The 21,540-nt window shown below is 30.8% G+C and overlaps 1 protein-coding gene across 11 annotated transcripts in view; it reads right to left on the bottom strand.

Annotated features, from left to right (window-relative positions):
• Window positions 1–21,540, bottom strand: part of LOC129960919 (MFS-type transporter SLC18B1-like) — a 128,430-nt gene that overhangs the window by 20,390 nt on the left and 86,500 nt on the right. For all 11 annotated transcript variants that reach the window (XM_056074660.1, XM_056074656.1, XM_056074663.1 and 8 more), the window contains 2 exons: window positions 10,520–10,615; window positions 2,225–2,298 (listed from right to left, as the gene is read on the bottom strand). In XM_056074660.1, coding sequence (XP_055930635.1) covers window positions 2,225–2,298; window positions 10,520–10,615 — 170 coding nt within the window. The remainder of the gene's footprint in view (window positions 1–2,224; window positions 2,299–10,519; window positions 10,616–21,540) is intronic.

Here is a 21,540-nt window from a genome sequence, read left to right as displayed (position 1 = left end):
CACAAAGACCTTATCGATGCAGGGGAAAACTGCTCAATATGGTTCCCTTCTTCAAGATGTAAAATCTGCATTCTGTAGACAACTTGTTCTACTGCGGATCGTAACTGGTCGATTGAAATGCTTCTTACATGCAGAGTGATACTGTCTTTCAAATCTGCCAGGTTATCAGACGTCCTCGATAAACAAGACTTTTTAAGTATCCTCAGAGCCAAAAATCGCAGGGATTAAAATGTGTACAACGAGAGGGTTAGGTTGCCGGCAACGCACGACTAATTATTCTATCATTAGTAAAATGTTACCGAAGAAACGGCTGTACACAGAGTCCAATGTGAGGAGGCGCTTCATCTTGCAGAAATGTAATTGAATCAAGACATTGAAGCTGCTGCACTTGTGGTATAACAAAATTTTCGAGCATGTTTTGGTACTTCCTGGTCTTTTTCGTAAATTCTTAAGTCGACGAAACTAGAAGTACAGCTGTAGCATTTCCTTTGTTTTCATAAAACAACTTCACACGCAAAGCTCGAAGCTATCGCTGATTAGAATGACATTTTACCAGCTTTATTCTGTTTTATACTCAGAACAGTAGCAGCAAAACAAGGGTTTATGCAAATATTTGTGCTTACTGTGTGAAATTGCAGTTACAATGACAATTTTTCTTCACTTTTTTTATCATCTTTATTTCATATCAGCAACAGAAATTAGGAAGAAAAAATCCCATAATACATGTGTTTTTTGTGATTATTTATGTCTTTTCAGTATATTTTCAGTTTTGCAGTGCCATCTATCGGTGTTTCTGGAACTTTTTTTTTCGTGCAGTCCGTTTCCCCATGTCTTGAATAGTATATCTAACAATTTTGGAGCCTTTACACTGAGTAGTTCGCTGTATAGAGAGCTCAGAGTAGGAGTGTTTCAATTTTGACCACCTTGTATTTAACACTTTAAACCAACAATTTGTTCCTCGAACAAAGGAATTACACGAAATAAAAAGAAAGAACACTAGCATCTGTGTTTAAGCAGGGAGTCGTGAAATTTATGAAAGAAGAATGTGATAATAGAAGATAAGCTTTACAAACATTAATGGGTAATTTGTGTAGATTTAAAATGGATGAATTTTCTCCTTGGCCATCTAGAGGGTCGTATGGAATATCCCTGCTTCTTATAGCTTTGGGATAGCAGAGCTAAACAATTCCATTGGATAAGAAAAGAATTTCCTAACAGAGAACATGGTTGCTGGAGAAAATGCCATTCGTGAACCTTTTGTCGAACGAGGCAGAATTGTATTGCCTCTACCGCATATAAAATGGTTAAAGAAACAGTTCATGAAAGCGTTTGATTGTGATAAATCATGTTTTGGGTACATAAGTGCAAGGCAAATATTTGACTTTAATTTAATTTATTGCCCATGCCTAAGCCAGATTTAATGTGCTAATGCAAATAAACCACTATCATATCTAACAAACAAGAGCTGATTGTTAAAAATAACGTCATAATTATTTTCAGCACACGAAATATTTATCAGTTTAAAAAATTTCATTACCGAAAGATATATTGACCTGTGTTTTGCAATTTCTAGCCCGATCAGATGATAAGGACCCTATCTGAATTGCTGCTGTAGACTTTAATACGAGCCCAGTCTAAAGAATTTTAATTTATTTACTAGGCAGATTACGTCCTTTATTGGGAAGGTCATTAGCAAATTTGAAACTAGTTGTTCAATGGTGGGTTTCTTGCTGCTGGTGGCGTAATAAAGCAGTGTTTCAGTGTAAACAGTCATCGTGAGAAGTCACGGGATCCAATCGAAATAACGTGATCTTTTGGGCGAGAAGTCGTCGACAGGCCACGGATCCTATTTTTTTTTTTTTTTTTTCCTTTTCTATACATGGGTGTGTCCTTAATATCAAATTATGACATCTTTTAAATTTAGAGTTCAAATATACAACATGCGAAATGTGTCCCCGATGATAGGTAATATCGCTTGGTAATGGATGTTTTGGAGAAATATGTTGCGATCTGTCTTCCTTATAATTACTGAATGAATACTTGTCTAGTATGGAATTTCTGTAACTATACTCAATAGCTTCCACAGAATAACGGCTATCAAAAAGGTAAATATCTCGTCAGCCAGCTGTCGTCAATTCATATGTGTAAGTTCCGAATGCGCAGAAACAATTTTTATGAGTTTACATCTTTAGAAATTAAAACTGAAATCAAAATAAATTCTTACCCGAAAAGAATGCATGTGACTCCAACTGTTAATATCCCTGTATTTAGTAAAAATTTAGGTGATGTGTATGGCACCTGAATATGAAAGATACATAATTACTATTTTATGCAAGACAGAACATTTATCCAAAAGATGATAAACAGCACATGTAAGAAGTAGTAATTTGAGCCCACATGAATAAATTATGCACATATGAATAAATTATCTGCAAGTTAAGATAGATTATCTAATAAGATATCATACTGATACACAATTCTGAATATTTCTGAACAGCATTACAATTAAAATGTTATAGTCATTTTGTATGCACAGTTGTCAGACGACTTGTACCTGGAATAAAAGACCGCAGCTCTAATTTATAACAGTAACGCTTCTCTTTAATCATAATATCAATTAGATAGTATTTTTATTTTGTAACAAGGTCTAATGAGGAACAGAAATTATTGCTATCCTGCTTTTCATAACGCTTCTATTCTTATCAGAGCTGTGTTGATGCTCTTTTTTTATATGGTATATGATTTAACTCACTAAATTTAAAGTAAATGAAAATATTTATGAAGCTAAAATTGAAGAAAGTCTAACAGTTAGTTTGATTCAAATTGTATTCTTCAAATATTTCTGTCACCTACGCAAAGAGTTATAAGTTTTTTCCCATTTAGAACACCATGATCGATTTGTTGAGTCAGTATATTCTAAAATTATATATCAGATTTTTTTTTCCAACTATGCATTGAAATATTGAAGCAAGAGAATGCAATCGGTTTTCTCATTTAGCAACATCGAGTTTTATCAGTTGGCATCGATGTCATTATTTTTTTTATCTGCGTTGAAAATAACATCACTGTTTTGATGTTATGTTCTCTGACGTATCTTTCTTATTACTGTCAGAAGACAAATGCTGATGTTATATTTTTCCTGCGAAGTAGCTGGAATATTCCCTCTCATTATTTGAATGGAATTCTTAAGTCGCTCTACAAAATAAAAAGCTTTTCGCTTGTATAATTTAGCTTTATTTTATGCTATACTGATTTCAGTATAAAATACAGAATGCTTCAAAAGGTTGAAAAGCACTTTTGGAATAAATATTCACTATAAATTGCAAACGTTTTCAAAATTAGGTAGGAAATTAGTGAACGAAATGAATCTTCTATTCATCTCCAAAATGTTATTCATTTCAAATTCTATTAGAATATATCTTATAGAATTAGAATTAGAATTTCTATTCTTAGAATAGAATTAGAATTTCTATAGATATATCTTAGAAAAAGAATTGGACAACTAGAAAAATTTTCTTTTTGTTATAGTTATATCGTTATAAGAAACTACATACCTGTATCGACTAATTATTTGAAAATTATGGGAATCATATATAAAATTAGTAAAGCCGGCATCTCAAGAATTGGAAAAAAAGGCGAAATGACGAGAACTGCGGCTAGATTTGGAATGCATTTACGAATTTTCTATACTTTTGAAATGAGGCATGCCATTTTATGTTTGGGAGAGAAAAAAAAAAAGTTGCATTTGAGTAGAAAATAAACCACAAATTCTCTCAGTGGGTTTATTATGGGATGAATTCACAGAAAAGTAATAATTTTAAATATAGTAGGGTCAGTTCATGGTTACATGAGAAACGTCAAATAATCGATTCATATTTCAAATCTATTGTATATATTAAAAATTCCTCCCGTAATGGTAATAAAAACTATCCCTCTGATTGAAAAATTATTTATTTTTGCTTCATATAAGTTAATTTCATGCGCATATGAAAGTTTAATTAAATTTTGGAGGTTTTTTTTATTATTTTTCAAACTTTGTCTAATTTTTAAAAATAATTTTCTGTTTAGTTTCGAATCGTTTAATTCATATTTTTATATTAATTATATTGAAATAATTAATAATATAGTTAATTAGTTTCACTTATATTTTTGAAGGGTTAGTTTTTGTTTTTATAGTTAAATGCTGGCTATGTATACCAGTGTATTAATTAGCACTATTAAGGTTAGGCCGGAAAGAGTATAGTTCACAGTCATATGAAGATTCAAGAAATTTTAACTCAGAACTGTTAAGTGGAAAATGCTGAAAGGTTTCATAAGCACTTTCGCATCATTACAAAAAAATTTCATTTCTTTTACATAAAATGCTTCATTTCCACTAAATAATGTGGAGGCACTTTTCCTTTTGCCAGGTGACAGTTATTTGGCTTTATTTCATGTATTTATTGCAAAATATATGAAATAAAGTCAAATTTATTTATTTATTTAAAAATTTATTTATTTCCGTCTGTGATATAATGCAACATTTTTACTATGGGAAAATAAAAGCAACAACAAAAAATTAAAGGTCATTCAGAGGTTTGGTTATATTAACGTCCCGTTTGAAGCAGCACTAGGGCTATTTTGGGACGGACCTCGTAATTTTGAACCGCGGTCAGATGACGAGGACGACACCTGGGCTGGGTCACGAACCTGAAACCCTCCGGTTCCGAAGCCGAGACCTTACCACCAGGCCACCGCGGCCCATTGTCATTCAGAAGACTGCCTGGATGTGTGGATCCTTAAACAAGCCGTAAAGTCTTTGCCAAGTGAAGTTAATATAAACCAGAGCAAACATTCGATTTTCATTTCGAACATTTTCAGGCCTGTTTATTAGGAATAGAACAATTAGAACATCGTTTTTTTCCCTTGCAAACAAAGGAAGTTTTGTTTGGTGAATTCAAGAAATTCCGTTGTCCACTCATTTATAAAGAATTTTGCGATTGAAGATTATAGCAAGTAAATTTTAAACTATCATGTGATATATCTAAAGAACAGCATTCTTATTTTCACTGTTTTAAATTGCAAGGGAAAACTTGGGTTTCACTTCCTTAAAACTAGGTCCATTTTAAGGAAACAAATAAGCAGTTTTTATAATGCTCTATTTGCAATAAAAGAAACACATTTCTAATTAATCAAATTTATCTAGGAGGATCGTATATAACGTAAAAAGTGTAATTATCTGAAAATTGACGGTAGGGCTATTGCATTAAAATAATTCTCTGCTTTATTTTACAATTACAGTACCCATTTATTTGCAACAGGTGAAAAGTTAAAGAGTGTTTCAACCTTTTCGTAACATCATGTATAATAATAAACGTAGTAAAGATGCATATCAATGTGAATAGGAATAAATTTCTTAACTGATTTGTCTGAGAGAACAAAATTTATATGGAATCCATACAGAGATCATATATTCTGTGAGTTTTTATTCGAATCAAAGCACATTCCCCCCAAAAAAAGAATAGCTCATCTGATGAGACTGTAAAGAAAACTGAACTGTCAAGGATTTCTTAAAAACAAATAGAAAAATAATAGGATGATTTCAGCAAATAAATCCATTATTTATCACTTTTTTATCTATTATTTATTTTTAATGAACTCTCGTTTCCCTTTTTCTAACATAACGGAAATACTACTTCTGTAAAGTAAAAAAAGGCTCATTTTCGATTTTTGTGGTATTTTGACATTAAATATAGAGATCCGTGTTTCTCTACAGTTCTATATAACATGATATGTTTTTCTGAGTATATATTATGACAAATATATTCTGAGAACAAATGAAATTTCAAAAATATTTTGCAAAATAATACATAGTGATTGCTATACAGTTTCTGATGTTTGAAAACTCTTTTAAAATGAAGCAAATGGTAAATATGGCATCAGTTAGCAAATTAAATAAAAAAAAAGTACATTATTATATCCCTTGCTATTGGTAAATACGGGATTTATTATCGAAAATATTAAAGGAGTTAAAGAGAGCTATAAAAACATTTTGTATTTAAAAATGGAAATTTCACATGGAAAATAAAAATGTATTGATATATCTATGGTATTGTTCGATGTTTGGAGGAGAATGGCTGAATGATGGATGCTCTTATACCATGAAAACTCAAACCAATCAATCATCAACGCATTATAAAGTAAAAAAGATTTTACTTGGTCTTTTAATTATTTTATTAGAAATTTACTTTGTCAGAAATCTGTTCCTAGTATAAAGTGGACATGCATAAAATTTATGCGCATTTCACATTAAGTAATATAATCGCTGAGATAAATTCCCAACTTGCCTTAGCGTTTGGAGACAGGATCACTACAGAACAGAAATACAGGTAAAGTCGTCAACAACAAAAAACGGAATACATCTGTAACTTTGTCATTTAATATCGCACTTTCACAAAATTGATGTCAATGGAAATGGTTTAACGGGACAAGTTTGTTAAGATATACAAATTGATTAACCGAGTTAATTAACATAGCTAATTAATTACTATCTCGAAAAAAATTTCCATTTCGGAAATTGAATTTTTTTAATAATTTGATTCAGCAGGCCTTTTTATGTATGTGTATCAAATTTCTTTCTGAAATTTGCAGTTGTTCTTGAGATATACGTAATTTTATTTGCTGAAAACTCAACCCAAAAAGACCCAACCCACTGGGGACCGTATATTAAGTAAATCTCAGCTTGATAATTGCAAAATAATATTTTTTCGCTTTTTTATCCAGGAATTTTCAAGAAGCAAACAATACAAAAAGTTTTTCCTTAATATGAGCATGTTTTTTAATATAAATGTTTTTTCTTTTTATTTGAAAATTAAAGCATTTTCTATATCTTAAAATCAATTCATTTAATCTATTTTAGTTGATCACGCCTTAAACATAATTGGTGAAATGTGATTACCCCCAGACATGTTAAGCCAATGAATTTTTTTTTTTTTTTTTTTTTTTTTTTGTTCTCTATGAATAAACTCCTTGTGTGCCAACAAGTATACCACAAGGCTTACAGATGTAAGTCAATACGCAATTGAGAGTAAAATAAATTTCAAATATAAGGTCGCAGGCACAAATGCAAAAAAAGAAGAAAGAAAAATAGGGGAAAACAAGTAGATACACAAACAAAAACAAAAATGAAACAAAATTGCTCACATAGTAATAGAAACATACAGTAAATGCTATAAAACCATTGAAGAAGCATGATCAATTAAAATATTCAAAATACAAATACAAAAGTATATATGCAAATATAAGTAGGCAAACACACTGAAGTAAAGTTTAAATCATACGGGGAAAAATACTATTAATATATGTACAAAAGGAAATGAAGGATGCTTTAGGAAGCCAATGAAATTATAGGTGTTTATTAAAAGGATGGACTTTTATTTTCAGGCAGAAACAATTATTAATCAGATAGAAAATTTAGAAAAAGAAGTTCATTAATGTAGGAATGACAGAGTAATGGACATTCTTTCTGTTATGTCACAGCTGATATAATCAAGACAAATTTATACAAACGAATTGAGGCAAGCACATAATCATGCTACAACATATCGAACTAGAGGTTCGAAAACATGTTTTTTTATATACTCAATTGCAAAGAGGAGATTATTTCATAACTCTAAGGGAATCATTTTAATGATATTTTTTAAAATAGTCTCCACCTAAATACAGAAATTTATGAATAAGTGCTCAACATTAAGCCATTATGTGTATAAATAATAGGTGCTAATTAATTTAATTATTTTAGCGTCATTTAATTTACTGAATGGTAAGAGATTTTACGGATTTCCTTGGATCTCTATTTCATTTATTTGCAAACGATAACTACTAGTAACGGTACTGACTGGTAAAGAGTAAAAATTAATTCAACATTACAATAGTCAATCTGTCCTGCAATCTAATTTTATATCGTCTGAGAGAAAAAAATATGTATTTTTTTAAAGGAAGTAGAATTCATGTTAAATTAATGTTATTTAACCTCAAATTAAATTTAATATTTAACTAACTATGATATTATAACGGCCGTTAAAGCTCGTGCTTTATAAAAAGGAGATCTATAAATTCAAAATAATTTAATATATGGCCTCTCAAAAAATGGGCGTTGCAAATCGACTATGGAAAATTTACATTTCGAAAACTATTTGGGGTATGGGCACATTTTTTGAATTCCGGGATTTTAGCAAGTCAGCTTTGCTCCAATGTAAAAATTTTACTACGTATATATTAACTTATTTCCCACATTTATCTTTAAAAATTCATAAAAAATATTAAATTTGTGTTATTTGTGCACTTATTGCATGAGTTTAAGAAATATATGAAAAATAAAGTGAAATTTTTCTTTAAGTGAGTGAAAAAATTTTGAGAAATATATACTTTCCGAGATATCGCTCCTAAGATGCATTTAACATTGGGAGCGTCATTTTTCAAAACCCTATAACTCTCGAAATTATCATCAAGATTCCATAAATTTTATTTAGAAGTTAATCTCATTATGACATATCAGTTCAGTAAAAAAAAAAAAATGATAGCTGTAATGGAAAAAATCTCCAGATAGTAGTTAATTAACCATGTTATTTAACTCGGTTAATCAATTTGTCTATCTCAACAAACCTGTTCCCTGATTTCCATCGATACCAAATTTGTGAAGATGCGATAGTAAATAACAAAATTACAAAGGTGTTTTTTTTTTTTTTTTTTTTTTTTTTTTTTTTTTGACGATTGTACGCTGCCGTTTCAAAATAGCCAGCACCAACACACATGCACAGACGGGTCATGGGAGATGGAATCAGCTTAGCCATACTATTATTATTATATCTCAAGAGAAACGAGAATCAGCGGTTTGAGTCGGACTATCTCTCATCTACATTAATTTATAAACAAACAAAAATTAGCCATAACCTTAGATAACGATACATTTTTTTTTTTTTTTTTTTTTACATTTCTAGACATCCGAGAGGAATTGCATGAACCTACCGTCGAATAGTCATTTCAAGCTCTGCGGTAGGTGCATAATGGCTCTCATTACGATCGGCAGATGCGCAAGCTTCTTAGACGGAGCTGTGACATGTCATCGGCAATGGCCCCGTTAACAAAGCAAGACTACTATTTCTGCACACTTCAGGAAAGTGACAGTCTTGCTATTTCTATGAATACTTCTCACAGCCCATATTTTGATGCCTGCATCCACGCTGAGATACATTGAGTTACGTTAAATTTACAGAAAACAGAGGGGAAAACTCATCTTCTCATAATTCTCCGCACTAAAGGAGTTGAAAATGTTCAAGTTCAATTTGTAACTGCTCAATGGCTATTAGACTTGATTAGAATACTTCACTTTTCGCAAATTTTAGTTATAAAAATAACGAAAAATGAACATGAGCCTTTCTTCCAAAACTCAACAAAATCTCCTTAAAGTTTGGGGTTATAAAATCCCATTAGTATCTTCCCACACTTCGCTTTTGGTTTCAACTTAAATATATAAGATACCATTTGACTAGAATAAAATGAAAGACAAAAATCTACTTAGAGTGTAGTGGCCTCATTTTGAACAAAGATCAGAAGGTAAAAATAAATAAATAATAAGGTATAAAACATCTTTCGTTATCACATAGCAAATAAATGTACACATTAAGTGACAAAAAGCTTTTCGTTCATTCTTTTTCGAAGGGAAAGGATCTGTAGAAAAGCTGCAAGCATTCATGAAAATTAAGTAGCATTGCATTTCCTTTACTCAAAGCTGACAGACATTGGATGAATAACAAAAATGTAACTTTTTCTTCTTTCCTATCTTTAGAAAAACATTTTTAATTTTAGATTTAAACATGTTTAAATTTCCTTCGATTTACTTATTAAGTGATGACTGAAGAATACGCTTTCTTTGAAAGGCTACGTTTACATAATAAGAAAAATTTCAACCTTGATCGTCCAAAATGTCATTGCAAAGTTATAAAAACTAGAAATTCATAAAATGTTAACATTACCAATATAAGAAACCTATCTCCACAGAATCTAACCTCGTCCCTGAGTCCTTGACCTTCCTCTGTCACTGTTTGGATAGCTGCAGTTGTTCGCATTTGGAGACATTAAATATTTTATGTCCACCAATAGAAAAAATGGCAGAATGTTAGGTCAGGGCTTCTCGAAAACGAGTCATGAAGAAGATGGTTACAATAGACTTTCGTTATTCCATTTTGCCTGATTTTTCATTTAAGTAAATACCAAGCAATATCATCAATAAAATACAACTGACAATGATACTCTAAATTATTTTGTTGAGGATAGAGCCTATCAAAAGAAGGGTGTTCTTTTATAATCATCTTGAATATATAAAAACTGTTTCATTGCTATAAAAATCAATATTATTATTCACCCAGAGAAAACTGGCCCTAGAAGACGGATGATTAGAAATGTCATCATGATGAGTATAATATCAAGTTGATTCTTTAAAAACAAACATAATTTGAAATAAGTAAAAGACAATACTCACTATTTTTCCCATTAAAGGGGCTGTCACAAATATTGTTAGCTGAAATATTCCGAATATGAATCCATATTCTGTTGCTGTGGCTCCCTTTTTTTCTGCCTAAATTAGGAAAGAAATTTTAGAATGTAATAAGAAAATCATGAAAGAAATGGCCAGCCGATTTACTTTTTAATATTTGCAAGAAAGGAGAGATTTTTTTAGCGTATAATCTAGAATTTTTTTTTTTAAACAAGTGCCAAAAAAGGAAGAATATTTTATAACCTCAAGATGAACTAACATAACAAGAAACAAATGTAAATAAAAAAAAAATAGGTATTTGAGGAGGAATGTTTACAGAGTATCCATTCTATTTGTGATCTTATAACTGCACTCCAATCTGTCAGAGGTAGGCACATACTTACAATTAGAAAAGCTTCAAACGAAATAAAAAAAATATTTATGGCATTTTATTCAATAAATGTGATACGGAAAAAGTGACAGCAGCTTAATTTTTATACAGTCCTACAGTAATATTAATTATATTTAAAAAAGAAAAAAATGTTGACACAATAACAGTTTCAATGAAAAAAGTTGGAATTTAAACCTAAAACTGACTGAGTAATAATTGTTCAAAGAAAATGAAAGTAGATTAGAAATTTATTTCATGCAATGTTTATCAGCTTTTGAAAAGCAATATGTTTGAGCGAAATTAAATACGGCATTACAATTTTTTTATTGGTTTAAGTACTCAACAGAAAAATATATAGAACAGATACATTTGCACACAATATATACAAAATTTTCACACACAAAATAATAAAAGTTGTGCATAACGCAGTATCCCTTGTGTAATGGATTAGTAATAAAATCTGTTTACTAAAAGATTCTCTTATGTAGACTTTATTTTTTGTGTAACCCTAAATCTAACGGACTTACTAAAATGGCACTCGCAAGGACCTCCGTTTCAAAAGATTTTATTTCCATAAATCGAATAAATGTATAAGTTAATACTCCATCTATTGATAATCTTGAAACAAACGAAATTTAGACATAAGTTTATTAATCAAGAATATAATCTCTACTATTCTGTATGATAGATTTCGACAGATATACAAATTTGATAGTTCCATTCTTGAAGAATAGCTCTGGCTTTTCTTGAAAAAAGTTCTAGAGGTGGTTTTGCATATATTCCACGGATTTTAAATTTTTACCACTTAAACAATTTCGTAAAGATCGAAACATATTATAATCAGATAGCGAAAGATCAGGAGAATATAGTAAATACTGAAGAATTTCCCATTTGAATTCTTCTAGTTTTCTTAGCCTTTGTTGTGCAACATATGATTTAGTATTGTCATGGAAAAAGATTGCATCTTTTCTGTTTGCGAACGTTTTTATCGAATGGTTGCATCGAGTCTAGTGAGTTATTCACAGTTTCTGTCTGATTCTGAGTTTTTGTTTGATCATTTTACCACGTTGGAGTAGCTCGAAATGAATAATACTGAAGGTATCTCATCAAGTTCACAACAACAATTTTAATGGTTGCAACCCAGCTTTTGTGACAGGTGCTGCACTTTCATTTGTTTTTTTTTTCCTCTCATTTTCTTTCGCTTTGAACTTCGTTATATAAAATCCATTTCTCATCGCCTTTTACCACATGATCTGAAAAAGGTTCTTTATTGTAGTGTGCAAAGAGAGAAATGGATGATGCGGTATCCATGGTACTGAATTTGGAAATGTTCTAAGCTCTTGTAAATGACAAAATGCGGTCGAATTATCAGTTAAGTTTCTCCGCAATTTCCTCAATTGTTATTCTAGGGTTTTCTTCTGCTGAAAAACTCACAATATTGTCATCAACATCGGAAGGCCATCCCAGTTCTAGTTGCTCTTTCAGTACAAAATCACAATTCTGAAATTCTACCAAACAAAATTTTAAATGTCTGCATAGCAGCAGCATTGCCTAAATAAATAGCAAAAACTCCTTTCGTGCAGTTCCAACACTCATGCCTTCCCTAAATTTAAAAAGCATCCATTATATGTATAAAATAAATCTTTTCACTGTTCGCTTTGAGAATTTTTAATACTCAAAAATCGACCTATTTTATCAATATCCAATGCTATAGCGACAAAAGGCAATGTAATCTTTCAAGTGTAAGCAACACAGCCAAACATATAATATCCATATAACATTCCTTTAAAGTACACTCTGTAGCCTCCTATGAAAATCGGGCACGGACTTTAGCAGTGAGCTGATATACAGGGTGTTCCACAAAAGGTGGAACAAACCTTTATTCCTTTAATTATTGCAACTATACATATACATCCAATTACAAAGATTCGTCAAATAAGGTACGCAGATGTATGAAAATACTTTGGTTTCTTTAAAGGAGATAAAATTAGAAAAAATAAATTTTATACAGTCCCCTTAGCGAAAAAGTATCAAACAGTAAAATGTTTTTCTTATACTCATCTATAAGGGCACAAAGTTTCATGCTCCTGTTTGTAAAACTTGCTGATATATTAAAAGGCAAATTTATTACATACACCACTTATCCTTACCTCTCATTGGCTTTTGAGGGAGTCTGTCGTTGTTTTTTCAAATATACATATCACGAAAGATTATTAAAAAGGCATAATCAGAAAATAAAAATTCCTTTATAAACATTCATTAAATTTAAAAATTGTCAGATAATACATTAATTGTTGTACTAAACATTTCAGAGTGAATTTCTTCGACAGCTATACGAAATTGCATATTCTTTAAGCAATACTCGCCCTTATTCGATCGAGGTCATCACTTGCGACTTAAAGAGATACTTTTTGAATTCGTCGGCAAAGATCGAGAGTATGTACTGTCAAAGCCAATTCATCCCGAAATAATGCAAATCAAGACTAACTGAATATACAGATCAGCATAATGTTGGAACCAACCAAAGAGTTTCTAAAAATACCACACATTTATAGAAAATTAACCTTAATGATGAATGTGGATTTTTACATATCCAAAAGTGACAGATTTTAGAAGATAAAAGTTTCTGTCTCATTAAAGCAACATTAATCTGTCCAATTCACAGAAGAGAAGGATTTTATTCTACCTTAAGCAGGGCACAACAGTAAAATTCTAAATGTCAATGCGTACGTATCCTTATAACCATTGTATCAGTCCATGTACTTGACGCATACTGTATGGATGCCAGTTAATGTTGAAATAACTTCTACAATGATGGTTTGACAATGCTGAGTTTTGGACTACTATCCATACACTAGCATAAGGTTAACTTGAAAAATAAATGAAAGTGTAATTTGTATTAACCACGCTTAACCATTCTGTAAACTTACTTCCCAAAAGCATGCCGGGAATACGGAAAAGACGTTTATATTCCTCTGCAAGTAGGCCGGCGTTACGATTACATACAGCATAAATCATCAGTATATCCAACCATTCCTTGTTGCTGAATGTTATTCTTTTAGAAAACACAACATTGCGAACAAAGAATTTTTCTCGGTATTTTAATACTCTTCTGATATATCTAAAATGTTCATTTTTTCAAGTTTCTCTTTCCTTTTTTGTAAAGTTGCAACCATTGAGCAATCGAAATAAAAGACACTGTGCGGGATTAGCAATTTTCTTTGAAGTCAGGAGACTGGATAATAATTAGGATGACCAGACAAATATTTTATTTGACAGATTTTCTTATTGAATTCATTTGCATTTCTGAAATAAATGTCTAAATTTGTGTTTAGTCCCTCTAAGTTTAAAAATAAGCATACCTCTGCAAAATGTGTGAATAGAAATGAAAAACTTTGTATATTCATAGACGAATGTAAGAGAAACGTTTTACTAAGCGGAACTTTTACACTATGGCAGAAGTATCAAAATTTAATTAAATTATTTTTTTTACTATTAGCTTCAGAGAAGCCAAGATGATTTCTTGCAATTGCCCACCTTATTTAATAAAACTTTGTAATTGGAAGTTTATATCTAGGTGCTATATTTAAGAAAATAAACGATTGATCCATTTTTTTTTCAACACATCCTGTGTAGGTCAGGAAATAACGTGGTTGAAAAGATTTATGAACTGGAGTGTTCCAGACAAAATAGCTATATATGTTTAGGAAACATTAAACCATCATCGAAAAATAAACGGTCTAATTAATCCTTTTACTCTGTAGTTTTCTCTCCTATCTAATTAGATGACAACTTTTGTTTTGGAATGATTCGTCGATTCGATTCATTAGATATACCATAGAATTTGAGATATTGAATAACTTAAATTATTTCATTAGCTAAAATATGTAATTATTCAAAAAAACGACCTATTTTCGGGCACCATAGTTAAGTGAAGGCTAAAGTGCTGTTTTTATATGACGCACTAAATACTCTCTGACCAAAAAGCACTTGGTGAGTATACGATCCTATGTTATGAAGAAATTCTAGCAATGGAAAGTAAGTATTGTTTTTAAATTCCAACTCATGAAGATTCTTTTAGTTAAATAAATAAATAAAAATAAATTTCTATTGTGTTACTTATATCTGAAATATTCATACAGATAGTTTTCAGTATTTTGAATGGAATATATTTAATTGAAGTTAAATGATGACTTCTGAAAAGCAATTGACATTGTTAATGCAGAAGACGTTTTCTCAAATTCGAGATCTTTCCACTAACAATCTGATGCATATTTCGTCTTCATTTTAAACATATTGATTTTTTAAATGTTATAGCATTTGATTTCTTAAGTTCGTTTTGAATAAAAAAAAAACAAATGACCACATATGTTACTAATTAAATTTAAATAGATTACAGCTATTTTTTTAAAAAAAAATATTGCTTCGTGTGACCATGTTAATAAAAGTTAACTAAACTTGAAAATTTAATTAAATTAAAAATTTATTTTCAATTCTTAGAAATTCTATTGTTTTGGACTAAAAAAATACCAACCAATTGTATTATCCCTTAGCACTTGACTAACACCGCTACGTGGGTTGCATGTAAAGCATTGTAATTAAATTTTTTTTATTCATGATCACAATACAATTACTTTCATTAACAATCAAAATGAGTCATTGTGATCTCAGTAAAGGTCTGTCTATATTATTTGAACAAAAGATAGAATTATTTGTGTTTTAAGCCGAAAGTATACATGCAACCCAATGTCGCCGTAGCGAACCAGTTGAGTGCTAAGAGTTATTTTTTCTTATTTTAATGTTTCGAGTGCTAAGGGTTCATTGTTATCTTGGAACACTCTGAAATGAGTTACGCTCTATGGTAAGCATGCTTATCACTGTTTGGCCTGAGTGATCACGGGTAAGTTTATTCATCTAATATAATTTTTAAATCAATTTGCTAATTTTTAAAATTTTGTTATTTTCTTAATTTTGCAATATGAGTTTATAGTAATAATCCCTCTCAAAACGTTTTTGGACATCTTAAGAAGTTATGCCTTATAAAGGATTAAATAAAATGGCTAAAATAAGATATATTAAATCTTTTTAGAACAAATAATGAAATTTTTTCGAAGCCGTTGTAATACATTCTCACGTCAAGTAATCGAAAAAGATCTAAATCTAAGAGCACATTAACGCATAGCTCCAGTTTTCATATAGCATTCCTTAATAGCGTTCTTGAGACAAAGCATGCTGCACGTGTAAATCTATCTTCTATTAAACAGATAATTCCTTATTATGTTTAAGGCATTAAAAGGTCTTACCTCAGATTCATTAGCAGTCACCATGCGAAGCAATATTCTTAAAGCAACTTTTAAGTTGAGAAAAAGCCCAGGCAATTGCTTTTCAAAAGTTGATTTTAAGAATTTCCTTGACATATTGTGGGCTTTTTCATCTAGTTCATGTTTAAACTCTTTGAAATTAATATTCTCTTACTAAGCTCTTTCGATAAGTCAATTTGATAAGTTCTTAGAAAGAAATCCCTCTTTCCTCGAATTCGATCATCTTCACAAGATTAATAACTTACAAAGAAATACAAAATTCCCACCAAATTTAGAGTAAGAAAAGGATCGATGCTCTAGTTCTGAAATCAATTTATAAATAATAGGTAGGAATGAGTTTATCCTCGTGTTTTCTTTTCCATTTAGTCTAGGTGAAGGAGAACAACTACCATTTTCTCGTTTGCTGTAAAAAAATTTTTTTACCGTTTTCGTGTAGTAGTACCATCAAGTTCATAATAATCAGTTTTAGAACGGATTATTCCTTTTGACTCATAAGTATCAAACAAATACCTTAAAGAGTTTATGTAATTCGTAATATCCGTAAAAATTACATAAACAACGTACGTACAACGCTAAAATCTGCAATAACATTTTACATGGCGAAATTTGTTTATTAAAATTTTGTTTCATGCCAAATCATAAAGAAAGTTACATTTCCTAATATATGAGACTGATGGCAAACTCATTTACATCTGCCTTGACTTCCGGTTCTCATTTACATTATCTGCAATCTCTAGTACAACATCATGACAGACCCAGTAAAGGGTAACCAAGACTCTTATGGCATGCAATTTTGCAGATCATCTTGGTGTATTGAGCCTTTTAGGAAGAATTTTTTTTAAATTTCACTTTATTTCACTGCTATTTTTATGATTTTCCATCTAAAAGTTGATGCTCCCAGAAAAACGTACAGTTCTTGAACAAACATAAAACGTTTATTTGCTTCAGGATAATAATTGGCAGTATGTGTAGCGACAAATTCAACGTATGAGCAGAAAAAATGAATGCATTTCACCAATGGGCTCTTATTTTTAAACAAAAATTAAAACCCATTATATTGTACAGACATACTATTAAAATTATCGTAAAATTGACTTCTCATGCTTTCAACTGAAAAAATGTCTCTGAAACTGAATTCTCTATTTCAACTGCTGTATTTTAAACATATTTATTTGAAAAACCAAACTTATAAAAAATCACATATTTTTTTTATTTTAGTAAATATTATTTATCAATTATTCTCTATTATTTATTTACCACATTCCTTCATACATTTAAGTTACTGAATTCATCGCATATCCTTCTTAATAAATAATTTGTGTGATACTGAATTGAATTTCTTGTTTTCTATGTGATTTTTCAAAACAAAGATCATCATATTCCGAAATTAAATATAAAGTTCCTAAAAATGTTTTCCTTTGCCTCAAAATGTTAAAGCTCTATCGCCAAGAAATTTTATTACATGAATAATACGTTTCAAAACATTATATCAGTGCTCAGCTTTTTTTTTTTATTTTTTATTTATTTATTTATTTTTTTACATATTTTTTATGTATATTGGAATCAATTTTCTCTAAGAATTACTTTTCAGAAAAGATGGTTTTTACGTTGTATCTGTGGTCGGGTTTTTTTTCGTGTACTGCAATTTTCGTATTGTTTTTCCAATCGTTAAACCAACAGTAAAAGAATTTCTTTTTATATAAAATAATTTACATCGTAAGCAGTTAGCACATCCTTTTCAGTTAGATTACGTCATCTATTCCTACTTTTTCAGCTCTACATTTTTTTCGTTTAGAAAGAAATATATTTTTATTTGCTGATCTAGGATTGTTAGAATTGTTTAGATTATGAAAAGAATAACAGTATTTGTTACTTCTGCTAAATCCTGTAATAAATTCCTATAATGCAATCTACAGCCTTAGCTTTCGGTAGACTCCAGATTCCAGGATCGGTAAAGTTAACTTAACCGATCCTGGAATATCCTTGAATAATATTAGAATGGAATATTCCGAATCCTGTAATAATATTAGATTCTTCAGAGTATTATCAACATTTAATTCAATTATCCTATGAATGAGTTTTAAAGAAACTTCCGATTCATTGTTATCATTAATTTCAGAAACTAATTTAATTTCTACTTTATTTCGCTTTGTTAGTAGCATTTCGCTGCGTTAGTTAGTAGTAATTAGTTTCATCGTTGGAAGCAAATGATGCTTCAAATTTACATGTAGCTGTAGATGGTATAAAAGTTGATGATTCATCATCTTTAATTCCACTTTCTGGAGCTTTCTTATTACTAAAAAAATGATCAATACTTTGAGCGTTTAAAAAAAAATTCAGAATGGGCGTTTCCCTTTTCTTCAACTTCCTTTTCCGCGCCACTTGTATTGCGTTAATCCTTATCTATTTTATTTTTTTCGCATTATCTATCACTTATTAAAACTAAAAATGTCCTACACATTTCAACAGATGAACACTATTCATCAAAACAAAATCATATCATCATAAACAAAGCCAAACCACCATCTGTTAATCATGTCAATAATGAATTAAAAAAGACAGAAACTGGTTGGATTAGCAGATACCATTTTGATTTTGAGTTATGTCGTGTCGCTGCCTGCCTTGATTTTGATTGAATAGCTAGGCTGAGTCACGAATACACAGCAGCAACGTTTATGCTCAAAACATTTCATACTTTCAATGTTTATGAATATTTTAGCAAATGAATGTATTTAATGAAACTTATAGGCCAAACAGAAAAAAAAAGTGCTTGTAGAGTGAAATCTATCTATAACGATACTGTAGGAACTTAGATGAAATATTGTTTTAGAACGTTTGAACTTATAAAGTTATATTTTTTAAAGTTTACATTAATTAAATTTTTATAAGAATTTTGAAATGAAAATTTTACTAACAATAAGTAAACACTATAAAAGGACACATAAAAAAGAGATATAAATATAATTTTGTTTCGTAAGAAAATTACTGAAAAGAATTGTTCAGAAAAAAGATCTTTTTATTTTGTTTGCTTAGTTTTTCATGCCAATGGCATTTGCATGCACGTATATATCGGCCCATCTAACATGTTCAGATGTACCTCACAAAAATTTCATACTACTGCGACAAAATCCTGAAGAAGTTAATTCAGGATATGGTATCCTCAGGATAAATTTTTGATTTGAGAACAGCCAGTGGCTCCTTTCTCATCAATCGCCTACAATAAATTCTTCTAAAATATCTTCATACTTGTGTCGGTAATTGCTTACACATCATTGTCTAAGTATAAAATATCTTAAATGTTGAATAGAAAAGATAGGTTTGATTAGTTTTGGAAAACACTAACAGTTATGGATAAATGATCTACGCATTTCTTCTTTCTAGGCTATTTCAGTAAAGTCAATATTCGTGTGTTCGTCGCTTTTCTCTACAAAGGATGAAGTTTCTTCCAACAGTTTTGTATTAAGGATGTTGCCACAGAATTCCAACTTCCGAAGACCTAATCAATTGAATTTTTTTTACATGAATTGCATATAAATTTGGGAGTTTGTTATCCAAATTGTCAATAACTTTCTCATTTCGATAGTGATCACTAAAAGAAAACGGAACTTCCCCCAATCCTTTTTCTAAAACAAAGAATACTTATTGAGTCTTAAACTCTGAACACGCAGCAAATAGATGCTTCCCTTTGACTTTTCATAGACCAGGCTTTCTTGAAAACACTCAGAGACAAACTTCCTATTTAATTGAAGTGATGAATTGGGTTGTAAATGAAAATGAATCGACAACGGAGAAGGGGGGGGGGGTGAAGTTTTAAGGATTGGTGATCTCTGTTTTGTATGTTGCATATTACCATCATTTCTACTTCCTCCTCCCCTGATTACTCGATTACAAAAAAGTAATAATAACAAAATTGTCACCACTACGATAAACACCGCTCTTAGGTTATCTCTCGGAGAAGGGGATATTGTTTTCCATGGAAAAAATTCGGATTATATCTGCTATATCATTAAAAAATGACCGTTCTATATATGTGCCGTTAAAAAGTGGTAAAAAGTAACGCAGATTCAAAATATATTGAACCTTCGGAATTTCATCAGGACCAAAGAGAAATATCATTATAAACAATGTCGTTATATACAAGTGCCACTGTATTATCCTGCATAATTCATCGAATGTGTGCTTTTTATGAATTTATTCATTTGGAAATTACGCTAATAAATTTTTTAATTGACCTCCTCGCGACCCCCTCTTCAATGACGCGACACAAGCAGCTGATGGCATCCGCCAATGATCCTGTTAGGACAAGAATCACTTGAATACTTTATATCATATTAATAAACTATCACACAACCCTGTTCGAGAATAGTAGCCGATGCTGACACGAATATGATTCCAAATTGAGATTTCACTTCTTCGAAAGTGATATTTGACAATGTGGCAGTGGACGTGATTTTGACAGTGATTGACGGGTGGTTGAGAAGAGGAAAGGAAAAGCTTTGCAGGTGTATTTAGTATAGGAGAAAACGAGCATTCTTCAGCAGTATATATAATGTTACATAGAGAAAGGATAGCTTTGGCTTTGGATGAAATATATACAGTTAAAAAAACATGCACGTTCATAGGCAGAACGGCGAATTAAGATATCATCTTAATACTTTGTATCAGATTGATATAGTACCATCATGTTGAAAGTGAATGAGACCGAAGAGATTATGAATCAAGTCCAAATATGAAATGTCCTAATACCTGGTACTCTTAGCCTTTATCCGTTTTGTGCACTTGATACTTTTGCGTACCTGATGCAAAATATAATGTTTAAATAATACCAATCAGTATTATAAAGAGATTAAGTGATATGATAAATAATTTTAATTTTGTGCTCGAAAATTCACAAAATTGATGTTGTGAGCCGATGGTTTGCCAAAAATAAGTACAGGTGGGTGTACAGACATCATCCAGAATGGCAATCTGATGGGTAGGAGGACCAAGGAAGATATTTCTGGATCTGCTTTACCGAATCCTATTACATTCCTATTAATAGACAATAACTCTGGATGTCACTACGTTCATTTTGTTAGAAAATGGCTTTAAGAGCTTATGGAGAAATTACCATGTCCACTCGATAGGAATGCCATACTTTATGTTTAGGGAGACGATTGCTGTTCGGACCTCTGACAATTCGAGAACTAGGAGATAGTCCACGTGAATTACAGAGAAGAGTGCCTCAGAATCATAAATTCCAAGCCATTGCCGATATTTAGCTGTTTTAACTATGCGGAGAGAACTGCTCCTTCTATTGACATTGAAAGAAATTT

This window comes from Argiope bruennichi, chromosome X2 (assembly GCF_947563725.1).
Source record: "Argiope bruennichi chromosome X2, qqArgBrue1.1, whole genome shotgun sequence".
In the NCBI taxonomy this organism is placed as follows: Eukaryota; Metazoa; Arthropoda; class Arachnida; order Araneae; family Araneidae; genus Argiope; species Argiope bruennichi.
This window is presented reverse-complemented; position numbering and strand designations above follow the sequence as displayed.